General features: G+C 48.0%; 1 protein-coding gene across 4 annotated transcripts in view; it reads right to left on the bottom strand.

Moving 5' to 3' along the window:
• Positions 1-530: 530 nt before the first annotated feature.
• Positions 531-27,696, bottom strand: part of NLGN2 (neuroligin 2) — a 304,593-nt gene continuing 277,427 nt past the window's right edge. For all 4 annotated transcript variants that reach the window (XM_063930694.1, XM_063930697.1, XM_063930696.1 and 1 more), the window contains 3 exons: positions 14,514-14,699; positions 13,194-13,983; positions 531-7,163 (listed from right to left, as the gene is read on the bottom strand). In XM_063930694.1, the coding sequence (XP_063786764.1) occupies positions 6,320-7,163; positions 13,194-13,983; positions 14,514-14,699 (1,820 nt within the window). In that variant the 3' untranslated portion in view covers positions 531-6,319. The remainder of the gene's footprint in view (positions 7,164-13,193; positions 13,984-14,513; positions 14,700-27,696) is intronic.

Here is a 27,696-nt window from a genome sequence, read left to right as displayed (position 1 = left end):
TGATGACACTGAGTCTGAGGGTGACACAGTAATATCCCACTGCCCTGAATCACTCTGCCGCACATCCCACACCCTCTCCCTCCGGTGTTCCGTGTGTAGTGGTGCCCAAGCCACAAGGGAGGGACTTTTATCGAATCCAAAACACGCAAGATCTGACACCGGGAGGATGACTTTTTGCCTCATTTTTGGATCCAAGTTTGGTGGATAATACAGAGACAGGGCTCGGATACCGGAAGTTCAGGTGGTTTTGGTTTCCAAGGAAACCAAACTGCACATCTCTAATCTATACATATATATCAGTAAATCACTTTGACAAATATATTGATAGCGGCCACACAACTGTATTGTCCTTTGGCCCCAAAGCAAATCTGAATCTTCCCTATGTACATATATCCCAAAAAGAGGGCGTCATGGGTACACCTCAGACCTTAAATCATGCTCAGTCACCGTCTTGTAGCTTCATAAGACCCAGTCCTGAAGCTGCCCCAGACAGCAGCCTTCCATCTCACTGAATAAACAACCAAACAGTATTTCACCAAAATTTGTCATTTTATTTCAGTCCAAGATCCCAAAAACAGAAGAAAATGAAAGAAAAAAAAAAAAGTGCCAGCATTTAACCAAATCAGTGCCAGGACCCCAAAAAAGGCAATAAGGCATCTCCTGTGCCTTCACATGATGTATATTTTACACACATATATCTATATATAGCTGGGCCATTGTACTCTGTGGTGTGGGGACGTTGGATTTTCTGCGGCTCTGTCAGTGAAGGTTCCACAATGACCAAGAGATGCAGAGAATGTAACGTCTCTCGCACAATGTCCTCACATATATATATATATATATATATATATATATGTATGTATGCCTGCCTATATACACCCAGCTGTGTCTGCACCATCCAGTGCATAAATATATATTTATATATTCCGTATTTTCCCTTTAATTATAGAACAATCTATATCATATAAATCTTGTTAAGATCAGAGAGGGGCAGGAGGCGTTTCCGATGAAACGTTCACATTAAACTGGGCGGCAGCCGACAAAATGTCTAGAAAAATGCGTTTGTAAAAGGTGTTATTCCCCCCCATACACAATCCCACTAAGGATGTCTTCCAAAGTATAGAATAGTATTCACAATAATGTCACACAGGATACCTATAAGTTATAGGGTCAGCGACCCCTCTGATGGGATAATAGTGTCACACACACAGGATACCTATAAGTTATAGGGTCAGTGACCCCTCTGATGGGATAATAGTGTCACACACACAGGATACCTATAAGTTATAGGGTCAGTGACCCCTCTGATGGGATAATAGTGTCACACACACAGGATACCTATAAGTTATAGGGTCAGCGACCCCTCTGATGGGATAATAGTATCACACACACAGGATACCTATAAGTTATAGGGTCAGTGACCCCTCTGATGGGATAATAGTGTCACACACACACACACACACACACACACACACACACACACACACACACACACACACACACATGATACCTATAAGTTATAGGGTCAGTGTCCCCTCTGATGGGATAATAGTGTCACACACACACACACACACACACACACACACACATGATACCTATAAGTTATAGGGTCAGTGTCCCCTCTGATGGGATAATAGTGTCACACACACACACACACACACACACACACACACACACACACACACACACACACACACACACACACACATGATACCTATAAGTTATAGGGTCAGTGACTCCTCTGATGGGATAATAGTGTCACACACACAGGATACATATAAGTTATAGGGTCAGTGTCCCCTCTGATGGGATAATAGCGTCACACACACAGGATACCTATAAGTTATAGGGTCAGTGACCCCTCTGATGGGATAATAGTGTCACACACACAGGATACCTATAAGTTATAGGGTCAGTGACCCCTCTGATGGGATAATAGTGTCACACACACAGGATACCTATAAGTTATAAGGTCAGTGACCCCTCTGATGGGATAATAGTGTCACACACACAGGATACCTATAAGTTATAGGGTCAGTGACCCCTCTGATGGGATAATAGTGTCACACACACAGGATACCTATAAGTTATAGGGCCAGTGACCACTCTGATGGGATAATAGTGTCACACACACAGGATATCTATAAGTTATAGGGTCAGTGACCCCTCTGATGGGATAATAGTGTCACACACACAGGATATCTATATGTTATAGGGTCAGTGACCCCTCTGATGGGATAATAGTGTCACACACAGGATACCTATAAGTTATAGGGTCAGTGACCCCTCTGATGGGGTAATAGTGTCACACACACAGGATACCTATAAGTTATAGGGTCAGTGACCCTCTGATGGGATAATAGTGTCACACACACAGAATACCTATAAGTTATAGGGTCAGTGACCCCTCTTATGGGATAATAGTGTCACACACACAGGATATCTATAAGTTATAGGGTCAGTGACCCCTCAGATGGAGGTATAGGTATCCTCTTGTCCCATCAGAGAGATCACTGACCCTATAACTTATAGATATCCTGTGTGTGTAACACTATTATCCCATTAGAGGGGTCACTGACCCTATAACTTATAGGTATCCTGTGTGTGTGACACTATTATCCCATCAGAGGAGTCACTGACCCTATAACTTATAGGTATCCTGTGTGTGTGACACTATTATCCCATCAGAAGGATCACTGACCCTATAACTTATAGGTATCCTGTGTGTGACACTATTATCCCATCAGAGGGGTCACTGACCCTATAACTTATAGGTATCCTGTGTGTGTGACACTATTATCCCATCAGAGGGATCACTGACCCTATAACTTATAGGTATCCTGTGTGTGTAACACTATTATCCCCATCAGAGGGGACACTGACCCTATAACTTATAGGTATCCTGTGTGTGTGACACTATTATCCCATCAGAGGGGTCACTGACCCTATAACTTATAGGTATCCTGTGTGTGTGACACTATTATCCCATCAGAGGGGTCACTGACCTTATAACTTATATGTATCCTGTGTGTGTGTGACACTATCATCCCATCAGAGGGGTCACTGACCCTATAACTTATAGGTATCCTGTGTGTGTGTGACACTATTATCCCATCAGAGGGGTCACTGACCCTATAACTTATAGGTATCCTGTGTGTGACACTATTATCCCATCAGAGGGGTGACTGACCCTATAACTTATAGGTATCCTGTGTGTGACACTATTATCCCATCAGAGGGGTGACTGACCCTATAACTTATAGGTATCCTGTGTGTGTGACACTATTATCCCATCAGAGGGATCACTGACCCTATAACTTATAGGTATCCTGTGTGTGACACTATTATCCCATCAGAGGGATCACTGACCCTATAACTTATAGGTATCCTGTGTGTGACACTATTATCCCATCAGAGGGGTCACTGATCCTATAACTTATAGGTATCCTGTGTGTGTGACACTATTATCCCATCAGAGGGGTCACTGATCCTATAACTTATAGGTATCCTGTGTGTGACACTATTATCCCATCAGAGGGGTCACTGACCCTATAACTTATAGGTATCCTGTGTGTGACACTATTATCCTATCAGAGGAGTCACTGACCCTATAACTTGTAGGTATCCTGTGTGTGACACTATTATCCCATCAGAGGGGTCACTGACCCTATAACTTATAGGTATCCTGTGTGTGTGACACTATTATCCTATCAGAGGAGTCACTGACCCTATAACTTATAGGTATCCTGTGTATGACACTATTATCCCATCAGAGGGGTCACTTGCCCCAATAACTTATAGGTATCCTGTGTATGACACTATTATCCCATCAGAGGGGTCACTTGCCCCAATAACTTATAGGTATCGTGTGTGTGTGTGTGTGTGTGTGTGTGTGTGTGTGTGTGTGTGTGTGTGTGTGTGTGTGTGTGACACTATTAACCCATCAGAGGAGTCACTGACCCTATAACTTATAGGTATCCTGTGTGTGTAACACTATTATCCCATCAGAGGGGTCACTGACCCTATAACTTATAGGTATCCTGTGTGTGTAACACTATTATCCCATCAGAGGGGTCACTAACCCTACAACTTATAGGTATCCTGTGTGTGACGCTATTATCCCATCAGAGGGGTCACTGACCCTATAACTTATAGGTATCCTGTGTGTGACACTATTATCCCATCAGAGGGGTCATTGACCCTATAACTTATAGATATCCTGTGTGTGACACTATTATCCCATCAGAGGGGTCACTGACCCTATCACTTATAGGTATCCTGTGTGTGTGAAACTATTATCCCATTAGAGGAGCCACTGACCCTATAACTTATAGGTATCCTGTGTGTGTGTGACACTATTATCCCATCAGAGGGGTCATTGACCCTATAACTTATAGGTATCCTGTGTGTGTGTCACTATTATCCCATCAGAGGGGTCACTGACCCTATAACTTATAGGTATCCTGTGTGTGTGTCACTATTATCCCATCAGAGGGGTCACTGACCCTATAACTTATAGGTATCCTGTGTGTGACACTATTATCCCATCAGAGAGGACACTGACCCTATAACTTATAGGTATCCTGTGTGTGTGTGTGACACTATTATCCCATCAGAGAGGTCACTGACCCTATAACTTATAGGTATCCTGTGTGTGTGTCACTATTATCCCATCAGAGGGGTCACTGACCCTATAACTTATAGGTATCCTGTGTGTGACACTATTATCCCATCAGAGAGGACACTGACCCTATAACTTATAGGTATCCTGTGTGTGTGTGACACTATTATCCCATCAGAGGGGTCACTGACCCTATAACTTATAGGTATCCTGTGTGTGTGTGACACTATTATCCCATCAGAGGGGTCACTGACCCAATAACTTATAGGTATAATGTGTGTGTAACACTATTATCCCATCAGAGGAATCACTGACCCTATAACTTATAGGAATCCTGTGTGTGTGACACTATTATTCCATCAGAGGGGTCACTGACCCTATAACTTATATTAATCCTGCATGTTTGGTTGAGGCTGTGCCCTATTAATGATGAGTAATGGTCTCTGCCGGGTTTAGTCCACATTCCCATTGAATCTTCTTGTAAACATCTAAGACTGGCAATATGTGCCGGATTCTCCTGTCTCTGCCCCATGTCCACAGCGGGAAAGCGTATATCTATGTGCTTCTGATTGCTGACCCCTGCGGCGGGCACAGCCCGGTTCTGTGACGGGGGAATTGGTAAATAGAGGGGGAGAAAAGAGAGCGATGTCAGGACAGGGTCCCGGAAGGGGAAGATTAAAATGAAGAGGAATTTGAGGATCAGAGAGAAGAAAAATTAGCAAAGAAGATTTGAGGGAAAATGTTGATAAACGTAATATAAGAAGAATAAAGACCCATCATGAGAAACTCCCTCACTGTTATTTTGGCACATTTACAGTTCCCTTCCCCTCCTGTGATACTCAGAGGGATCTTGGGGACCGTGGCAGTGGAGCGGCAGGGCACCTTCAACCATTCGACCAGCCCCCCGGTAATCTATGAGCCAGCCTTGCCAGAGAGATGGAGGAGGATAATTGGCACTGTGTGTGTTTAAGGGGAGGGGCTTAATTTGGCCTCTCATGCATTCACCCCCTCCCCTATACATTCACCCCCTTCTCCATTTAAGGGGACAGCTCTTGTTTCCCCTCTTCTGTGGTGGTCATTTTCGGCTGTTCGGGAGCAGATCAGTCCGTGACGAGTCAGTGCAGGTAACGCACCATACTTGGGGTATCTGTGACGCCTCCACCCAGTGTAAAGTCCCCATCGAACGATCATTGTCTATGAATAAAAATAAAGCAGGTGTAGAATTGAGTCACTGGAGGCTTTGGCCTAATCAATTAGACCTCTCTTCCTCCGATATCCACTCTCCCCCATCCCTTTCTATAAAGAGAAACAGGGGGTATAATTTATTTGATCAAAACACTTTAACTTCCCCCACATCCCGTTAAATAACCGCCCCGTCATCACTTTTGACCCTGTTCCCCTCCCTTCCCCCCCTGTGACGTAGGCAGAAATTCCAGTTCAGATTTCACAGACCTGAAAGTTGGTCGCTGGGGAGCAGTTTATGAAGCCTGAGGAGGAGTAGAAAGGGGCATGGGGAGCGTGGGTAGTTGTTGTCTGACCCCCTCCTTATAAACAAGTCATTTTCATCTACCCCCATCCCCTGCCGTAAGGCAAAATCCAGCTCAGGCTTTGTAGGCCCAGAAAGCCAATGTTGCTGTTCATAAGAGGAAGGGAGAGACAGGGGCAACTTGTGTGTATGGGGAGAGATGACTAGTACCACTATACCCTTGTGGTTGAATGCGGGTGGGGAAGGGTATTGTTGTGGGCCGTGGTGGGGAATGTATTGAAAGGATGTAATGAGGGAAGGCCTGAAATGGTGCTTGGAGCCATAACAGAGGCGGGAGGTGGTGGTGGCGGAGGGAGTGGAGCGTCCTCAGGGGCCCTTCTCAATGCCAATGTATAGTCGGGAGGACAAGCTGGTCGCAGTATATCATGTGGCCTCAGTGGTTCCAGGTCCGGGGCCCCCCCGGCTCTCTTGATCTGAAGGGACATAAGCTCTTCTTCTGGTCCATGATGTGCCAGGTCATTGCCGGGGGCTCCTCCCCGCCCAGGACTGTGACGCCTTTGCCGCAGTTCATGACGTCTGTCTCTTTTGTAGTAAAGGGCAGCAAAAGCCAAAATGTTGAGAAATAGAAGGGAAGCCCCCACTGCTACTGTCACACTTAGCTCTGTTGAGTAGTCACGGGTGTCCCCAGGAAAAGGAGAAAATCGAGGCCGATTATCTTCCTCATCTCTATCATCCCCATCCGAAGGGAGTGTGGAAGGCGGTCGACGTGTGCTGCTCCCACTGTTTCCCTTGGTACTAGATGACCAGCGGTTGTTGGGTGGTAATCTGGTGGTTGTGGAAGGGTGTTGGACAGTATTGAGGTTGTGAAGATGAGGGACTAGCTCCAACCAGAAAGCCACTTTGTTGGCACGATAGTTGTCTCTAACCCGGGGCTTTAGGCCAATGTGTAAATACTGCTTCTCTTTAGGGTTAAACTTTGTCCATACTACCTCCTCAAAGCGGTTGGGCTTTGTATGGATGAACTTGGTATCTTGGGGGACAGGCTGGTTTGGATCCCTACAAAAACGGGAAGATAAGATACAAGAAGGTAAGACACCAGAGATAGTATTGTCAAACAAAAGATGATAATAACACAGTGAGGTTGGGTGGAAATTAATAAAAGAATGTAATATCACTAAGGAAATTGCCGGGGATGACAGAAATGATATAATTATAAGAGCAATAATAATATTTAGTGTGAAATGTGTGACTGTATCATCATATGGTATCAAGGGATATTAGGACATCAAGCAACATGTGGGATGGAAATGGCAGTGATGTATTACTGGAAGTACTGGAAGCTCTGGAGATAATGGTATGTAATATTGGGTGTAATGGAAGAATAATATTGTATGTACGAGGAAATTTGGAAGATGTGAAGGAATGATACATTGTTTAATAGAAAGGTCCTATCAGACACAGTAATTGCTGAGAAAAACGTGTAATAACTGTTGATAGTGGAGAGCACTACTGTGCTGACTCCATATTGTTCCTCCAGGGAGGCTTCATTCCCTGTGCTAAGATGACAGTCTACCTAAGTACTGCACATGTGTGGAGCCAACTTTTTACTGTGATAGAGAGCCACAGTGGGAGACAGAACCATGATTACCAGCCTTCCAGAGACACTTCCAGTGTTCCTGCACCGCTCGCTACCTTATAGCTGCATACACTCACTGGCTGGTATTTACCAGTGTATATAACAGTGAGTACAGCTGCACCTACTTTATGTACAATAACACCACTACACTGGTTAAGTAATTGGGCTGTTTGTTGCTTCAGGGCATCCACTGTACAAACATATTTCCAACAGGTTATGGGCTTGGACAAACACGTTTCAAGTATACAAGCCCAAAACTACTAGAACACCCAGAGCATTATACAGACACCATCATAGAGTGTTTCCAGTGCTATGTAACAGCACAGAAGATATTCAGTATATAGAAACTGCACAATTAAGTCTGTAAGAAGCATGAATACAGGAACTACACTCATAATGTGGTTTATTAAGCTAAAAGGTGCAGAAAATTATGCAACAGGGAAGTTAGATATGAAAATGCAATTGAAGCGTGAGAGATTGTGGAAAGTGACAGTAGATCCCAGTCACAGTCCAAACCCAGATGATGTAGAGAGCCATGGGTACTATTGGCTTATTTGTAGAGCAACATGTTTACTCTATCATACACATTAATATGTCAGCTAAAGACATGTGGACAATTTTCAGGTATCATACCAAGGTGGACATCTCATGAGAAGGATACATTTAAGATGTGTATTATACAATAGCGAGTTGTGTGGATGCAGCAGTATGAGTAAATACATTGACAAAATTAATCTTTCTCAGCAACTAATGCCTATAGGAGTGATAGTAGATGATGAAGAGATCACTACAGCAATGCTGCAGAACTTGACACCTGAGATTGACTACAAAGAGAGAAAACTTCAGAAAAGTCAAGTTCAAGTGCTACATTTGTTACAAGATAGGTCACAAAGAATTGAAAGTAAGCAAAAGAATTTGAATTCTATGCAAAGCAAGAAATGCAATGGCAAAGATTTATCAGCCCTGAGTGTTACAGCTAGCTGCAGAAAAGATTGCTGGTTTATTGATTCAGATGCAACAAGGTATTTCAACTGCAATGAGGAATGGTTCACCATGTTAACCAAACATGATCCTATCACAATCAAAGGGATTGGTAATCAGGTCATTACTGCTACTAAAGTTGGAATAATTAAAGCCAGCTTTAAACTTGGGACGAGAACAAAAGTCCAAGATGTGCTTTATGTACCAGAGATGGGAAATAAATCTTATTGCCATCAATGTCCTAGAACAGAGAGGCCACAGAGTGCACTTCGCTAAAGGAAAGTGTGTTGTGCAGAACAGACAGGCACAAGCTGTTAGCAATTACATTTGTGATAGACAGCACAGTTACTTGATGATGACAACACAGTCACTAGAACTCTGGCATAGAAGATTTAGTCACCTTGGATACAACAGTGTTCAAAAATTACAAAATGGGGTGGTCATAGGAATGTCAGTGACTGACACAGAGAAACCCATATGTGAGAGATGTATTGTGGGGAAACAAAGTCATCAGCTATTTACCAAGGTAGAATAGAGCATCAGTTGACCATTTCTTATACTCCTGAGCAAAACAGTGTCAGTGAGAGAGCAAACCGAACATTAGTGGAGAGAGCAAGGTGTATACTAAAGGACACAGGCCTAGACAAGAAGTTATGGGAGGAAGCTGTGTCCACAGCGGTTTATCTCATAAACGTACTCTTACAGTTCCTCTAAAGCACAGGTTCTCAAACTCGGTCCTCAGGACCCCACACAGTGCATGTTTTGCAGGTTTCCTCACAAAATCATAAGTGAAATAATTAGCTCCACCTGCGGACCTTTTTTTATTTTATTTTTTTATTTAATATTTTTATTAGAGAGAAGTCGAGTAAACTGTTACAATACAGACAGGAAATGACAACTCCGAATAAATATTGAATCACATACATGTTATCCCGTGGAGGGGTAACCCAATATAACAAGAACAAGGGAGTACGTCATTAATAACAGATGTATATATCGACTACAATTTTTCTGTGTTTAAACAAAGATAAACATAAAGAGGAAAGGTAGTAAGAAGAAAGAAGAATCTGAGGAGGAGACAGATAGATTGGGAGAAAGAGAGGGAAGGGAGGGAATGGGAGAGTGGTGGATCGTCAGAGAAGCTAGCAGGGTGGGGATGTGCCTTGGAGGGCAATACCTCCCTGGTACAGACCATGTCAACTGTCCAACCAAGGACGGCCTAGCATCTCTTATATTTATTATGAACTTTTTGGTATGGGTTAATGCAGCATATCGCATCACATTACATCACACCCCGGAGGTGGAGGGTGTAATAAAGATGAACCATGGTTCCCATATCCTCCTATATTTGTCCGATCTGTCATGTAAGGATGCTGTAATTTTCTCCATCGTGGAGATATGCCATATTTTAGTTATTAGCATGCTCCTAGGGGGGGTATTGGTTTTTTTCCAATTCTTAGCTATTACACAGCGGGCTGCATGTAAGATTTGAAGTACTAGGCTATTTGCATGGCTATCTAAATTGGGTAAGGGAAGGCCCAGCAGGGCTGACCATGGGCCCAGGGTTATTCGTGTACAGAAAATAGAACTAATGAGAGCTTCCACCTGAGTCCAGAACATGTGTATTTTTGGGCATGACCACCATATGTGTTTGAAATCTCCGGTTTGGCCGCACCCACGCCAACATAGTGGAGAGGACCCTGGAAAGATCCTGTGCAAGGTCGCAGGGACCCGATACCATCTCGTGTAGACTTTATAAGAATTTTCCTTTACCAAGGAGGAAATTGAAGACTGGGCTACTTTTTGTCTAATGGTTTCCCAGGAGTCTTCATCGGGGGGTGGGCCTAGGTCCTGTTCCCACTTACTTTCATGGGGGAGGAGATTTACTGCCTTCAGGGAGCGTAATAAACCGTAGAGTATGGAGATAATACCCTGCCGCATGGGAGAGTAAATACAAAGACGCTCCAAGGGGGTAGGCTGGCGAATAACCTGGGATTTGGGAAGGGAGCTTAAAAAGGAGCGGAGTTGTAAGTATTCATATACTACAGGTTGGGAAATATTGTATCTGTCACATAGCGATTGAAGGGAACGCCATGAGGACCCATCTATAAAATCAAACACCAGACCCGGGCGCGGGTCTAAATGGAGCCACGAGTGGGATCGCAATGTGGAGCCTGGGGGGAAATCCCGGTTATCCCAAATGGACGTGATGGGTGAAGGGAAAGTGGACAGGTCGTAATGTCGAATGCAGAAAAGCCACAGGGAGCAGGTGAGTTTTGTTGAAGGGACCTGCGGACCTTTTAAAATGTGTCAGTGAGTAATTAATACACCTGTGCTGGGTTACCTGCAAAACATGCACTGTGTGGGGTCCTGAGGACCGAGTTTGAGAACCACTGCTCTAAAGGATATAACACCATATGAAGCATGGCCAAAGAGAAAACCAAGTATAAAGCATCTCAAAGTTTTGTGAAGTAAGAAGGAAGATCCAAGCTGGATTAGGCATCAGTAAAGTGCATCATGCTTGGCTACTGCCATGATAGCAAAGGTTACAGTTTATGGAATCCAAATTCCAAAAAGCATGTCAAGTCTAAAAATATCATATTCAGAGAGACAATGCAGGTTATAGAAAAGTTGGAAACTGATATGCACAATAAGTATGTGTCACTGGACATGCCAGCATCTGAAATTGCATCTAAACTAGAGGCTACCAGCGTGGAAGTTCAGCCACAGAAAAGGTCTTCTGCAAGATCAAATATCGGCAAACCACATAAGAGGTCACCTTGAAAAAGATAACAGATTGTTATCGAAACGCGTTGGTGAAAGGTATCCTGGGGACACGTGGAGGACTCACTTGCCGTTGATGTTTACTCCTGGGGACGCCTGGCTGAATTTAATTAACGTGCATTTGTCAACTTATTCCTGTAGACCATTGGATCTGGTGAGCATCCACCTGCCCTATAAGATTTTATGCTGTTTTCTTAAAAATATTTTACTGTGGTAATACACTATTGAGCTCCTCTTCATTTACATATTCACTGTATATGGGCCAATTGGGAGAAGAGGTGCACCCCATAAGAGCTGAAGGAGGATTTTATTACTCTGCGAGTCGGTGATCCGCTCCTTCATATAGCGAATGTTGTCTACTTTATTGTAGACCATCATATTTGGTACGAGTCTGAACTAGAAAGCCATTTGGATTAAGTTTGTCTATGTTGTACAGTGCTACACTATGTATTTGTCCATATTGTTTTTTTAAAGGTCATGGTATCACTAGGATTTTGATGTGAGTCAGCCTATTGACAAGCTTTCGACAAGCGCCTGTGAATTGATGTGGTAATTCTTCTCTATTTTGACACATAAGACGTATGATAAGGAATTCACAAATATTGTATTCAGTGGGCTAGAAGACTTCCTGAAGCCGAAGTCAAATCCAACTGGTGTGAGTGGAAGTCTAAGACAGGCAAAGAGACTTTATAAGATTTAAGAGTTACAAATGTGGAAGACATCAGGAATCGTAAGCGTGACAGCAGTCCTGAGTTTGAAAATCAGAAAAAATCTCATGACATGTTGATAATTTATTATAGAAACATAGAATTATATGGCAGAAAAGAACCACTTGTCCCATCTAGTCTGCCCTTTTTTTACCTTTTAGTAACCTTAACCATATTTGATCCTTAGTTCTTTATGTGCTTAACCCTAATTCTTACAGATTACTACAGAAAATCTGTGATTAACTGTCTGTGAAACATTGAGAAGCTATTAGCTGGGTGGGGGGAGCGGGGAGCTCTACTACGTTGTATCTCCATGGAGGCTTCATCCCCTGTACCAATATGGCCACTGACCTAAGTCGGCACCATCTTGTCACTGTGTTAAAGCACCACTTTGGGAGACAGTAGTCTTCCACTTAGCTCCAGGGAGACCTGCAATTACCTGCCTTCCAGTAGCATTTTCCAGTGATCCTGCTGGTAAGCTTTATGATACCCTCCTCCGCTCCATCCACCAGTGTGTATAACAGTGAGTACAGCTGTACCTGCTTTAATTCCAATAAAAAGACTCCACTGGTCAAGTAACTGGACTGTTCGTGGTCTCAAGGCATCTGCTGGCGTGTACAGAAACTCTGCTATATAATCAAGATGCACACACATATTTCCAGCAATGGCAGGTGTATTGGAAGATGACAGAGAGGTGATATTGGGAAGGTAAAGAGTTGGGTACTATGGGTAAAGTGTTATTGGGAACCTGGTGCTAATGAGGACCAATGACATGACAGAGGGATGCTAGTGAAGCAGTAGGTTGCTGGAAAGTGAAGCTATGGAGTAATACGTGGTACAGAATGACAGAGAGCAGTAGATGTTACTGTGAGCAGATCAGGAGATGAATAGATGTAATAAGTGGGATAAGACGTGACCTGATATCAAGGACAGGAGTGGAAGACATCAGAGCATCACCATTTTCCATATAGTACTCACCCAGTTTTTGCAAAGTTTGTCCAGTACGTCATGACCACAGCACTGAGCATAACATCATTTTTGGAGAAATTGCATGGGAACAGGTCTGTGGCTCCCACCATGGGTACACCAAAGACGTAGGGCACTTCATCCCCATGGGCAGCTTCTCCCCATTCAGGCCGTCCTTCCGCCTGGCAGCGGTGGTAGAAAGCATAGAAGTAGACGGGGGATTCATATTCAGCATGAAAGCGAGCGGTTGCCACAGCTGGTGCCACCCATTGATGGTCGGTAAAAAGGGCCAACAGAGTCTTTCTTCTCATGTCGCCATTGTCGCGGTCGGCCCAGTCTGTGTACATAAACTTGATGGTCTCACGAAGGACGTCCTTCCCTTCCGGATAGCCATAGAGGTTATCCACAAAGTTTGACACAGTAAAATCAAAGTAGCTGGCAGATATCCCATCCTCATTCTCCAGAGTATCCTCTACAAATTTGAGGCCCTCACCTTGATTCACGCCCATCAGTATGTCATAGTTGAGGAACTCTCCCTGTTCCATCAAAATCTCAGGGTCATCTGGGACCACGTCACCATCCACAACAGGCCCAAAGGCAATGTGATATCTGGCGGGTTGGATATCCTGATCCACCAGATCTCTGTAGGGCTTTCTTCTAAGGCAGTTCGCCATCTGTAAATTGTCTGGATAGTCACAGCCGACCTTCGCTGCTAATAGACGGGTGTACTTCAGAGGTTCATAGTTTACAGACCAGCTAGAAATGGCAGTTCCACTTTGGGCAATGGCTTTCTGGAACAGGCCTAAGAGCGGGACGAAAATAAATGTTTTGAAACAGCAAGTTTTGTAAACATTGGATACAAGCTATTATAGTATCTGGAATAGTAATGGCAAGTTTAGATACATTTCAGGAGTGACAAAAACACAACAGAATAATGAAAAGTCAATGGCTGCGTAATTGCGTATGAGATATAAGGACCCCAAGGTACATGGAACTTGTGAATAGGAGCAATTAGGAATTAGCGATAATATTCCCTATGGGGAAGCCTATTTATGTATCATATTATATCACTGCAGTTGTATTTGTACCGCAGTGACGTTCCGCCACCATTCCAGCCACCATTCCAGCCTCCATGAAAACCATTAACAATGCAATGAATATTTTTTTTCAGGCTGGAACTTTGGGGCAGATTTAACAATGAGTGCTGTTCTTATGATCAATCGTTATTAATCTTAAATGGAGCTCCAGCCAATCAGCTGGACACATGACAGGAGCTGGTTGGCTAGAGCACTATTAGTAACTATCTCAAATCTATCTGGGAGGGGGACTGACCTTCAGAGTGGTGGGAGAGAATGAGGAGGCTGACACATGATGCTCCAGCCCCTGACCCGAATATGGTGATCCTCTCAGGGTCTCCTCCAAAATGGCCGATGTTCTCCTCCAGCCAGCGTAAAGCTTGTATCTGGTCCAGGAGCCCATAATTACCTTTGGCAGCTTGGTCTCCTGTGCTCATGAAGCCTTAGAGATGACAGAGGACAGAAAATCATTGTGTTACATCTATAAGGCGTTATACACAATACTATTCAAATTAATACTGATGAGACTTGAAGTTCTGTATCAATAGGTTGGAGGGTCGTCTCTATGTATCTGTAATTTAATTTGACAAAAACTCCCCATACTTAGCTATAACCTGTCACACTTGGATCTTATGTAGACTTGGATGCAATTCCTGACTGAATGTACATAGAGAAAGACGTGCACAAAAACAGCTGTGTCAGCTTAGCTGGATATATCTCATAATGTGTACAATAACAATTGCAGAATAATAGTATATGGCATATGCATCAGGTGTACAAGGGTATATATCTGTCTACACCACATTAACGTGTGTAGAGATATGACAGTGATAGTTGTAAATGGTAGAGTCACTTTACTCACATTATACAATAGTGTGGGTAATGTAACGATGTACAGTATGTAGTGTAGTGCCTGGACAGTGTCACATTCCCCTATGTGTACACAATCTAATAATGTAATGAGGTGTTAAATACACAGAGGGGATAGCGCCTGGGCAGTGTTAGGGGTAAATGGTCACATTCCCCTATGTGTACACAGTATAATAATGTAATCAGGTGTTATATACACAGAGAGGATAGCGCCTGGGCAGTGTTAGGGGTAAATGGTCACATTACCCTATGTGTACACAGTATTATAATGTAATGAGGTGTTATATACACAGAGGGGATAGCGCCTGGGCAGTGTTAGGGGTAAATGGTCACATTACCCTATGTGTACACAATATAATAATATAATGAGGTGTTATATACACAGAGGGGATAGCGCCTTGGCAGTGTTAGGGGTAAATGGTCACATTACCCTATGTGTACACAATATAATAATGTAATGAGGTGTTAAATACACAGAGGGGATAGCGCCTGGGCAGTGTTAGGGGTAAATGGTCACATTACCCTATGTGTACACAGTATAATAATATAATGAGGTGTTATACACACAGAGAGTATAGCGCCTGGGCAGTGTTAGGGGTAAATGGTCACATTACCCTATGTGTACACAATATTATAATGTAATCAGGTGTTATATACACAGAGGGGATAGCGCCTGGGCAGTGTTAGGGGTAAATGGTCACATTACCCTATGTGTACACAGTATAATAATGTAATGAGGTGTTATATACACAGAGGGGATAGAGCCTGGGCAGTGTTAGGGGTAAATAGTCACATTACCCTATGTGTACACAATAAAATAATGTAATGAGGTGTTATATACACAGAAGGATAGCGGCTGGGCAGTGTTAGGGGTAAATAGTCACATTACCCTATGTGTACACAGTATAATAATATAATGAGGTGTTATATACACAGAGAAGATAGAGCCTGGGCAGTGTTAGGGGTAAATGGTCACATTACCCTATGTGTACACAATAAAATAATGTAATGAGGTGTTATATACACAGAGGGGATAGCGCCTGGGCAGTGTTAGGGGTAAATGGTCACATTACCCTATGTGTACACAATATAATAATATAATAAGGTGTTATATACACAGAGGGGATAGCACCTGGGCAGTGTTAGGGGTAAATAGTCACATTACCCTATGTGTACACAGTATAATAATGTAATGAGGTGTTATATACACAGAGGGGATAGCGCCTGGGCAGTGTTATGGGTAAATGGTCACATTACCCTATGTGTACACAATATAATAATATAATGAGGTGTTATATACACAGAGGAGATAGAGCCTGGGCAGTGTTAGGGGTAAATGGTCACATTACCCTATGTGTACACAATATAATAATATAATGAGGTGTTATATACACAGAGGGGATAGCGGCTGGGCAGTGTTAGGGGTAAATGGTCACATTACCCTATGTGTACACAGTATAATAATATAATTAGGTGTTATATACACAGAGGGGATAGCACCTGGGCAGTGTTAGGGGTAAATAGTCACATTACCCTATGTGTATACAGTATAATAATGTAATGAGGTGTTATATACACAGAGGGGATAGCACCTGGGCAGTGTTAGGGGTAAATAGTCACATTACCCTATGTGTACACAGTATAATAATATAATGAGGTGTTATATACACAGAGGGGATAGCGCCTGGGCAGTGTTAGGGGTAAATAGTCACATTACCCTATGTGTACACAATAAAATAATGTAATGAGGTGTTATATACACAGAAGGATAGCGGCTGGGCAGTGTTAGGGGTAAATAGTCACATTACCCTATGTGTACACAGTATAATAATATAATGAGGTGTTATATACACAGAGGGGAAAGAGCCTGGGCAGTGTTAGGGGTAAATGGTCACATTACCCTATGTGTACACAATAAAATAATGTAATGAGGTGTTATATACACAGAAGGATAGCGGCTGGGCAGTGTTAGGGGTAAATGGTCACATTACCCTATGCGTACACAGTATAATAATATAATGAGGTGTTATATACACAGAGGGGATAGAGCCTGGGCAGTGTTAGGGGTAAATAGTCACATTACCCTATGTGTACACAATATAATAATATAATGAGGTGTTATATACACAGAGGGGAGAGCACCTGGGCAGTGTTAGGGGTAAATGGTCACATTACCCTATGTGTACACAGTATAATAATGTAATGAGGTGTTATATACACAGAGGGGATAGAGCCTGGGCAGTGTTAGGGGTAAATAGTCACATTACCCTATGTGTACACAATATAATAATATAATGAGGTGTTATATACACAGAGAGGATAGAGCCTGGGCAGTGTTAGGGGTAAATGGTCACATTACCCTATGTGTACATAATATAATAATGTAATGATGTGTTATATACACAGAGGGGATAGCGCCTGGGCAGTGTTAGGGGTAAATGGTCACATTACCCTATGTGTACACAATATAATAATATAATGAGGTGTTATATACACAGAGGGGATAGTGCCTGGGCAGTGTTAGGGGTAAATAATCACATTACCCTATGTGTACACAGTATAATAATATAATGAGGTGTTATATACACAGAGGGGATAGCGCCTGGGCAGTGTTAGGGGTAAATGGTCACATTACCCTATGTGTACACAGTATAATAATGTAATGAGGTGTTATATACACAGAGGGGATAGCGCCTGGGCAGTGTAAGGGGTAAATAGTCACATTACCCTATGTGTACTGTGACAGGACGGTACCGTACGAAAGCACTTGCCGCTTTCGCGTCCCGTTGACTGCGCACAGATTGGAAGGTCAAGCCGCACGAGGCCTGACCACATAGGGGATTCCCGCTTACCGTCAGTAACCGTCTGTTACTGACTCCACCCACTGCGCTGTGGGCGGGTTCTTGCTGCCACCACCAAACTCCTAACCTGCCGTGGCGTTTGGAACCACGGTTCTGCTCTGTATGTGCCGACGCACTGCCTTACCACCCCTGTGTGGTGCTGACGAATCCCCACTAGACACTTGCTAGGCCTCTACCGGTAGCTGGCGGAAGGCGGAGCTTGGAGACGCTAGGTACTTCCCTGGACAGCCGGAGGACGGGGCTAGGTTTGGCCTAACCCTGTTGGTCACAAGATGAAGCAGTCTTCTTGAGGCAAAGGTGTTTATTGCTCAAATAACCTTTAAAAAGGCTCCTCCCTATTGCTAGGGGTAACAGCATACAATCAGATGTTTTCAGCAGAATAAGATGGAATAATACACACTCCTATGGGCCAGCTGCCCTTCTTTTATCCCTCTCCAAGACCCCTTACCACAGGGGGTAAGCCCGCCCTGTGGTGCACAACCAATCAATGTTTACCCATGAGCTGTGCATGCTCTGGTCTCATGCACAGCTAACATTGCTCCCTATGGACAGTGGGGAGTGGTCGGTCTCCTTTGACTCTCCCATCTGGGAGAGTCAGGATACTCCCCGGTGCCGTTCAGTCTGGCTGGGGGAAGTTTTCCCTCCTAAATCTGACCTCCAGAAACCTGCCCGGGACCCATCTCACTGCCTGCAGCCTGGATTTGGGCTCCAGAGCTGGGCAGCCTGGCTCCCCGGTCCAGGTCTCTAGTCCACTACGGCTGATCTCCCTGGAGCTCCAAGAAACCACTCAGCTTGTTTCATAGCTGAGCTGCTTCTCTTTCTCTCTGTGCCCCTTGGGAATGTGAGGCTGGATGGGAAAGCATTCCGTTTTTTTTTGGGAAAAGGTCTGGGAGAATCCATCAGCCTGCACAGCCATGGATTCCTCCCTCCTGGGACACACAATCAAGTAAGTGCAATTTACCTTAAAATACATCACATTTAAATCACACTGTACATTTCCCTTTAAATATACACTGAGCCTGTGCCCCGCACAGACTCTACATACTCAGGCACTGCAGTGCCTTACAACACACTGTATGTCATTACATTTTTTACACAATGTCTTGTTATTTAACTACTGTGCCCAGCGCTCAGCGCTGGGCTTCCCTAGCCCTGCAGCCTGGCTGCTAGGGCTCTCTCTCAGTGCTGGAGGTATGGGGCTGGCTTCCCCCATCCTCCAGCCTGCCTTCCTGCCTCTGGGGTTCCAGGGAGCTGGCTCTCCCTGTCCCCCCCAGTGTGGCACTACTCAGTGGCCTCACCGCACAGTGCGGCGCACCCCCCTGTACCGAAACCCGGCGGCCCGGGACACTTGTCCCGGCCGCCGTGACTCTGGCTTGTTTCAGCGCTGAGGCGCCGGACCCCAGCGCTCACCATCCTGCTCGGCAACCTAATGTCCCCCACACCGCTAGGGAGCCGGCTAGCCCGGTCCCCCATGAGCGGCGCTGACTAGTAGCCTCGCCGCAGCGTCCGGCGGGGAGCCGGGCTGCGGCGCACCCCCCCTCGCCGGCTAGCAGCCCGGGACGTCCGTCCCGGCTGCTGCGGCTGGCCACCCGTGCTGGGCTGAGGCGCCGGGAGCTGAGCTCCCGGCCCCCAGCGGCGGCTCTCACAGAGAACACTGCAGCAGGAGCCGAGCTCCCAGCCGCAGCGCTCACCCTTCTCCCCGGCGCGCACACTCCAGTGCGCCCGGGGCTGCATCGACCGCTGCCGGGAGCGGAGCTCCCGGACTCCGGCGGTCGGCGGCTGCCCTCTCCCCCGGCGTGCACACTCTGCTGAGCGCGCCGGGGGGCTGTCCTCTCCCTGCTGTGGTCGCCGGAGAGGTCCGGGACCACGGCACAACCAAAAATAAATTTTTTACATTAATAAAACACGGCGCCTAGCGCCCACGATATGTTTTTAAATCTGGCGCCAAGCGCCCATTGTCTCTCGAAATGGCGCCGGGCACTAGGGGTTAACCCCTTCAGTGCCGCAGGCGGCCATTCTCCTCGTGGCTGGGGCTCTCCGGCCACACTCCTCCCCCCCCATTCAAGCGGGTCAACCAGGGACCCATGTCCCAACGATTTGGGTCCTGGTCCCGCAGTCCTTAATGAGGTTACCGGGAGTTCTTTGGGGGTTCAGGCTCCTCCTGACGTGACAGTCCATCTGCATTGCTATGAGCCTTGCCTTGCTTGTGGATAATATGGAAGTCATAAACCTGAAGAGCAAGGCTCCACCGCAACAGTCTGCCGTTTCCCCCCGTGGTGTGTTGGAGCCACCGTAATGGATTGTGGTCCGTTACCACCGTAAAATGGCGGCCATACAAATAGGGCTGAAGCTTCTTCACAGCCCAAACAATAGCCAAACACTCCTTTTCAATTGTGGCATACCCCACCTCCCGCGGTAGCAGCTTTCTGCTCAAATAGGCCACAGGGTGCTCCTGTCCATCCGGCCCCTCCTGGCTCAGTACTGCCCCTAGTCCGTACTGTGACGCATCAGTTTGTACAACAAAGTTTTTACTATAGTCCGGCGCCATCAGTACTGGGGCTTGTACTAGAGCAGTTTTCAACGACTGGAATGCCAACTCACATGCGGTCGTCCAGTCAACTATCTTGGGGAGTTTCTTCTTCGTCAGATCAGTCAGGGGTTTGGCCACGGAACTAAAGTCAGGGACAAAACGTCTGTAGTATCCTGCGATCCCTAAGAAAGCCAGGACCTGTCTCTGGGTTGTGGGCCGGGGCCAGTCGCGGATCGCCTCCACCTTCGCTGGTTCAGGCTTCACCTTACCTCCCCCCACACGGTGCCCCAGGTACTGTACCTCTGTCATCCCCATTTGGCACTTGTCTGCCCTGATGGTCAGACCGGCCCACCGAATCCTCTCTAACACCAACCCCACATGCCCCAGGTGCTCTTCCCAGGTTCGGCTGAAGACAGCAATGTCATCCAAGTAGGCCTGGGCGAACTCTCTGAACCCCTTCAGCAGGTCATCGACCACACTCTGGAAGGTGGCTGGCGCATTCTTCATCCCAAATGGCATGGTTTTGAACTCAAACAAGCCAAAGGAGGTGATGAAGGCGGACCGTTCCTGGGCCTCGGGAGTCATTGGTATCTGCCAATACCCCTTGCTCAGGTCGAACGTAGAGATGTACTTCGCCCCAGCCAGCTCGTCTAACAGTGCGTCAATGCGGGGTAGGGGATAGGCGTCTGATTTGGTTACTTCGTTCAACCGGCGGTAGTCTACGCAGAACCTGGTTGTCCGGTCCTTATTGGGAACCAGTACAACGGAGGCGGCCCAGGGACTGTTGGAGCGCGTGATTACGCCTAGCGTTAACATCTCCTGCACCTCTTGGTAGATACTCGCCTGCGCCTCTGGTGAGACCCAATACGCGGGTTGCCGAATTGGCCTATGCTCACCAGTGTCTACATGATGGGCACGTAGGGAAGTCAGGCCGGGCTTCCTGCTGAACTGGGCCTCAAAGGACTGCAGCACTGACTCCAGCTGCTTCCTCTTGTGGTTACCAAGCTCACTGCTCCAGCTAACTTCCTCTACACCACCCTCACCCTTGGCATCCGCGAGGAGTTCAGGAATGGGATATTTTCCTGGTTCCTCCATCGGCAGGCAGCACACAGCGGCTACCGACTCCACACGCTCGTGGTATGCCTTCAACATGTTTATATGGTAGGTACGCTGCCTCCTACCATCGCTGTCAAATGACACCACGTAGGTGATGTCGCTTAGGCGTTTTGCGACCGTGTACGGTCCCGCCCAGGCAGCCTGGAGCTTGTTCTGACATGTGGGCACCAGAACCAGCACCTTCTGCCCTACTCCAAAGACCCGAGCACGCGCGCCCTGGTCATACCAAGTCTTCTGCTTGGTCTGTGCTTCCGCAAGATTCGCTTGCGCTAGTCCCATGAGATTCTCTAACCGATCTCTGAGCTTCAACACATACTCCACCACGGACTCATCCTGGTGGATCAGCTCCCCCTCCCAAGCCTCCCGGAACAGGTCAAGAGGTCCATGGACTCTGCGGCCATATAGTAACTCGAAGGGCGAGAATCCGGTTGACTCCTGGGGCACTTCCCGATATGCAAACAGGAGGTGCGGCAGGTATCGCTCCCAGTCTCCCCCCTCCGAAGTCACAAATGCCCGTAGCATCTGCTTCAGAGTGCCATTGAATCTCTCGCAAAGTCCGTTAGTCTGGGGATAATAGGGGGCAGTGCGGAGTTGGCGCACTCCGCACTTCGCCCAGAGACACTGGACCAGATCACTCATGAACTGCGTCCCTTGATCGGTTAGGATCTCACTGGGAAACCCTACTCTACTAAATATGCCTAGCAGAGCGTCCGCTACCTTTTCCGCAGTGATGGCGGACAGAGCCACAGCCTCTGGATACCGGGTAGCATAATCTACCACGGTGAGGATGTATCTCTTCCCCGATCTACTGGGCACAGGTAGGGGACCGACTATGTCCACGGCCACTCGTTGGAAAGGTTCCCCGACTATTGGCAAAGACCTCAGGGGAGCCCGAGCACTGGGGCGTCCAAGCCGTTGGCACACATCACAGGACTTACAGTAGGTCTGGACGTCATCCGACACTCCGGGCCAAAAAAAGTTCTGCGTCAGGCGCCTCAGTGTTCGGTCCCTCCCCTGGTGTCCCGCCAAAGGAATTTCGTGGGCAACTGACATCAGTTGCTCCCGAAAGCTCCTGGGAACCACCAGTTGAACTTGCTCCCGCACTGGCCTATCCCCTTCTACCTTGGCTACCCGGTACAGTAACCGTTTCCACCAGGTCACACTCCCTGCCCCCATCCCAGCAAGGCCGTAGCCAGCTTGGCGCCTCATACCTTCCAGGGATGGGTCAGAGAGCTGAGCTTCCCTAAACTCCTGCCTGCGGCCCTCACTTTCTCCTAAGTGTGGACACTCTACAGGGGGAATATTGGGGTCAGTCAAGTTGGGGTCAGTCATGGTAGGGTTGGGGTAGTCACTCATACTCACCGCCTGAGTTGGCAAACCACTAGGGACAGGAGCATCACTGGGCACCCCCACAGGATTCAACAAACTGGAACCGACATCCTCTGCGTTGCTAGGGGACGTAGGCCCACCAGAGGCAAGGGGCAGATGGGCTGATCTTGCCGCTGTGGTCTTTTCCTCTGGGATCGCTGACGCTTTGGTTGGCGGTTGTTCAGCCGCTGTGGTCTTTTCCTCTGGGCTGGGCGGTGCTGGCAGAGACGATGAAGACTGTAGTCTGGCCGCTTGACTACGGGTGATGGCGTTCGCGAAGGCAGTAATGATTCCTCCACCGAGATCATTCCCCAAGACGACATCAGTTGGGAGGCCATCCATTACGGCAACATCTCTTAGCTCTTGTCCAGCTCCCCAGTCGAGGTAGACTCGGGCCATGGGCACTTCTCGCTCTAGCCCATCGGCCACTGTAACTTTTGCAGTGCAACCCTGCAGTACGGCAGCAGGGTCGACCAGGTGGGGGCTTACAACGGTTATGGAGGCCCCAGAGTCTCTTAAGCCTTCGCCCTGCAGGGATCCCACTTGGACCGGCTGCAGGTGCCGCCACATATTTGGTGGGGGCTTCTTAGCCATACAGGTGACTCTTTCCGTGGAGTCCACCTGTTTCTTGCCACACTCCATCGGACTGACTGGAGGGGGTACAGTCTCTGGAAGCTCATCTTCACGGGTTAAGCAAGCAATCCGGGCTCCTGCACTCGGATTTGGGGCACGAGTCTGGGGTGCTTGGGATGCAGGACTGTTCATCCTCAGATGTCCGATCTTCCCACAGCCATAGCACTTTTTGTCCAGGCGTGGCTCCGATGGCCTCTGATTACTGGCAGGGGCACTGCGGGGCGGTTGCTGGCCAAAAGCACCCAGGTTGGAAGATGCTTGCTTTGGGGGGCGATGAGCTGAAGAGGGGTGTCCCCCTGGTGGTACAGTCTTTTGGGGCTGGCTGCTGGTTGGGCGCTTCTGCCCCTGCGGCCGAATTGCCACATACTTGTCTGCTAACTGGGCAGCCATCTTTAAGCTGGGTGGCTCCCGATCTAGCACCCACTCCTTCACTTCTGGGGCACACCTGCGGTAGAACTGCTCCCTGCAGATCAGGTCGATCAGTGCGTCCCACGTAGTGGCTTCCGAATCCTTCACCCACTTCACCACGTACTGCCGCAGCTGGGTGGCGAACTGCTCATGGGTGCTGCTAGGATTCTTGGGCAAGTCTCTGAATTTCTTCCTGTAAGACTCGGGAGTGATGAAGAATCGCTGGAGGAGGGCCTTCTTGACTTCGTCGTAGTTCCCACAGTCCTCCGCGGCCACTCCTCGATAGGCCTCCAAGGCCTCTCCATGCAGAGTGGGCACAAGGTGTCTCACCCACTCTGACTTGGGTAGATCATGTAGTTTACAAGTCCTCTCAAAGACTTGCAAATGTCCATCAATGTCCCCGTCACTGTCTGCAAACTTGGCAAACTGAACTCGTCCTGATCTGTGTACAACAGCTGACAACGGCTCCCGGGGTACCACGGCTTGTGATGCCCGCTCCGCATGCCACATCCGAATGACAAGCATGCGTTCTTGCTCCGTTGCCCTTTCCCCCAATTCCGCTAACCGATCTGCTAGGGTATCCGGGTCGCCCCCCCTGGGACGTTGGGATCCTGGCCCTGCTAGGGACTGCTGGGAGACATGGCTGTTGTGAGAGAGGGAGGGGCTTGTGGATCTCACCGGTTCTGTACGAAGGGCCACTGTTGGGTCGTCCTCTGTGATGCGGACGTCGTCAGTGTTTTCCACCTCTACCCGATGAGACTCTTCCCAGCTCTTGAGCGCCGCCTGCATGACGCACCTGGACGCGTTGAAAGGGATTTCCACACCCTTCCCCTGGCATACGATCTCCAGATCCTCCTTGGACATTCCGCTGAATTCCGCCATCTTGTGCGTTCTCCTGCGCTGCAGTTACTCCTCTCCTGAGTAACTCGGCTTATCCAATCAGGTGATGAAAAGCCGCCTGGGATTATCCCACCACTATGCCACCAATTTCTGTGACAGGACGGTACCGTACGAAAGCACTTGCCGCTTTCGCGTCCCGTTGACTGCGCACAGATTGGAAGGTCAAGCCGCACGAGGCCTGACCACATAGGGGATTCCCACTTACCGTCAGTAACCGTCTGTTACTGACTCCACCCACTGCGCTGTGGGCGGGTTCTCGCTGCCACCACCAAACTCCTAACCTGCCGTGGCGTTTGGAACCACGGTTCTGCTCTGTATGTGCCGACGCACTGCCTTACCACCCCTGTGTGGTGCTGACGAATCCCCACTAGACACTTGCTAGGCCTCTACCGGTAGCTGGCGGAAGGCGGAGCTTGGAGACGCTAGGTACTTCCCTGGACAGCCGGAGGACGGGGCTAGGTTTGGCCTAACCCTGTTGGTCACAAGATGAAGCAGTCTTCTTGAGGCAAAGGTGTTTATTGCTCAAATAACCTTTAAAAAGGCTCCTCCCTATTGCTAGGGGTAACAGCATACAATCAGATGTTTTTCAGCAGAATAAGATGGAATAATACACACTCCTATGGGCCAGCTGCCCTTCTTTTATCCCTCTCCAAGACCCCTTACCACAGGGGGTAAGCCCGCCCTGTGGTGCACAACCAATCAATGTTTACCCATGAGCTGTGCATGCTCTGGTCTCATGCACAGCTAACATTGCTCCCTATGGACAGTGGGGAGTGGTCGGTCTCCTTTGACTCTCCCATCTGGGAGAGTCAGGATACTCCCCGGTGCCGTTCAGTCTGGCTGGGGGAAGTTTTCCCTCCTAAATCTGACCTCCAGAAACCTGCCCGGGACCCATCTCACTGCCTGCAGCCTGGATTTGGGCTCCAGAGCTGGGCAGCCTGGCTCCCCGGTCCAGGTCTCTAGTCCACTACGGCTGATCTCCCTGGAGCTCCAAGAAACCACTCAGCTTGTTTCATAGCTGAGCTGCTTCTCTTTCTCCCTGTGCCCCTTGGGAATGTGAGGCTGGATGGGAAAGCATTCCGTTTTTTGGGGGAAAAGGTCTGGGAGAATCCATCAGCCTGCACAGCCATGGATTCCTCCCTCCTGGGACACACAATCAAGTAAGTGCAATTTACCTTAAAATACATCACATTTAAATCACACTGTACATTTCCCTTTAAATATACACTGAGCCTGTGCCCCACACAGACTCTACATACTCAGGCACTGCAGTGCCTTACAACACACTGTATGTCATTACATTTTTTACACAATGTCTTGTTATTTAACTACTGTGCCCAGCGCTCAGCGCTGGGCTTCCCTAGCCCTGCAGCCTGGCTGCTAGGGCTCTCTCTCAGTGCTGGAGGTATGGGGCTGGCTTCCCCCATCCTCCAGCCTGCCTTCCTGCCTCTGGGGTTCCAGGGAGCTAGCTCTCCCTGTCCCCCCCAGTGTGGCACTACTCAGTGGCCTCACCGCACAGTGCGGCGCACCCCCCTGTACCGAAACCCGGCGGCCCGGGACACTTGTCCCGGCCGCCGTGACTCTGGCTTGTTTCAGCGCTGAGGCGCCGGGAGCGTAGCTCCCGGACCCCAGCGCTCACCATCCTGCTCGGCAACCTAATGTCCCCCACACCGCTAGGGAGCCGGCTAGCCCGGTCCCCCATGAGCGGCGCTGACTAGTAGCCTCGCAGCAGCGTCCGGCGGGGAGCCGGGCTGCGGCGCACCCCCCCTCGCCGGCTAGCAGCCCGGGACGTCCGTCCCGGCTGCTGCGGCTGGCCACCCGTGCTGGGCTGAGGCGCCGGGAGCAGAGCTCCCGGCCCCCAGCGGCGGCTCTCACAGAGAACACTGCAGTGGGAGCCGAGCTCCCAGCCGCAGCGCTCACCCTTCTCCCCGGCGCGCACACTCCAGTGCGCCCGGGGCTGCATCGAACGCTGCCGGGAGCGGAGCTCCCGGACTCCGGCGGTCGGCGGCTGCCCTCTCCCCCGGCGTGCACACTCTGCTGAGCGCGCCGGGGGGCTGTCCTCTCCCTGCCGTGGTCTCCGGAGAGGTCCGGGACCACGGCACAACCAAAAATACATTTTTTACATTAATAAAACACGGCGCCTAGCGCCCACGATATGTTTTTAAATCTGGCGCCAAGCGCCCATTGTCTCTCGAAATGGCGCCGGGCACTAGGGGTTAACCCCTTCAGTGCCGCAGGCGGCCATTCTCCTCGTGGCTGGGGCTCTCCGGCCACATGTACACAATATAATAATATAATGAGGTGTTATATACACAGAGGGCATAGCGCCTGGGCAGTGTTAGGGGTAAATAATCACATTACCCTATGTGTACACAGTATAATAATATAATGAGGTGTTATATACACAGAGAGGATAGCGCCTGGGCAGTGTTAGGGGTAAATAGTCACATTACCCTATGTGTATACAGTATAATAATGTAATGAGGTGTTATATACACAGAGGGGATAGCGCCTGGGCAGTGTTAGGGGTAAATGGTCACATTACCCTATGTGTACACAATATAATAATGTAATGAGGTGTTATATACACAGAGGGGATAGCGCCTGGGCTGTGTAAGGGGTAAATGGTCACATTACCCTATGTGTACACAGTATAATAGTATAATGAGGTGTTATATACACAGAGGGGATAGAGCCTGGGCAGTGTTAAGGGTAAATGGTCACATTACCCTATGTGTACACAATATAATAAT

This window comes from Pseudophryne corroboree, chromosome 6 (genome assembly GCF_028390025.1).
Source record: "Pseudophryne corroboree isolate aPseCor3 chromosome 6, aPseCor3.hap2, whole genome shotgun sequence".
In the NCBI taxonomy this organism is placed as follows: domain Eukaryota; kingdom Metazoa; phylum Chordata; class Amphibia; order Anura; family Myobatrachidae; genus Pseudophryne; species Pseudophryne corroboree.
Note: the sequence above shows the minus strand (reverse complement) of the source record. Positions and strands in the feature narration are given on the sequence as shown.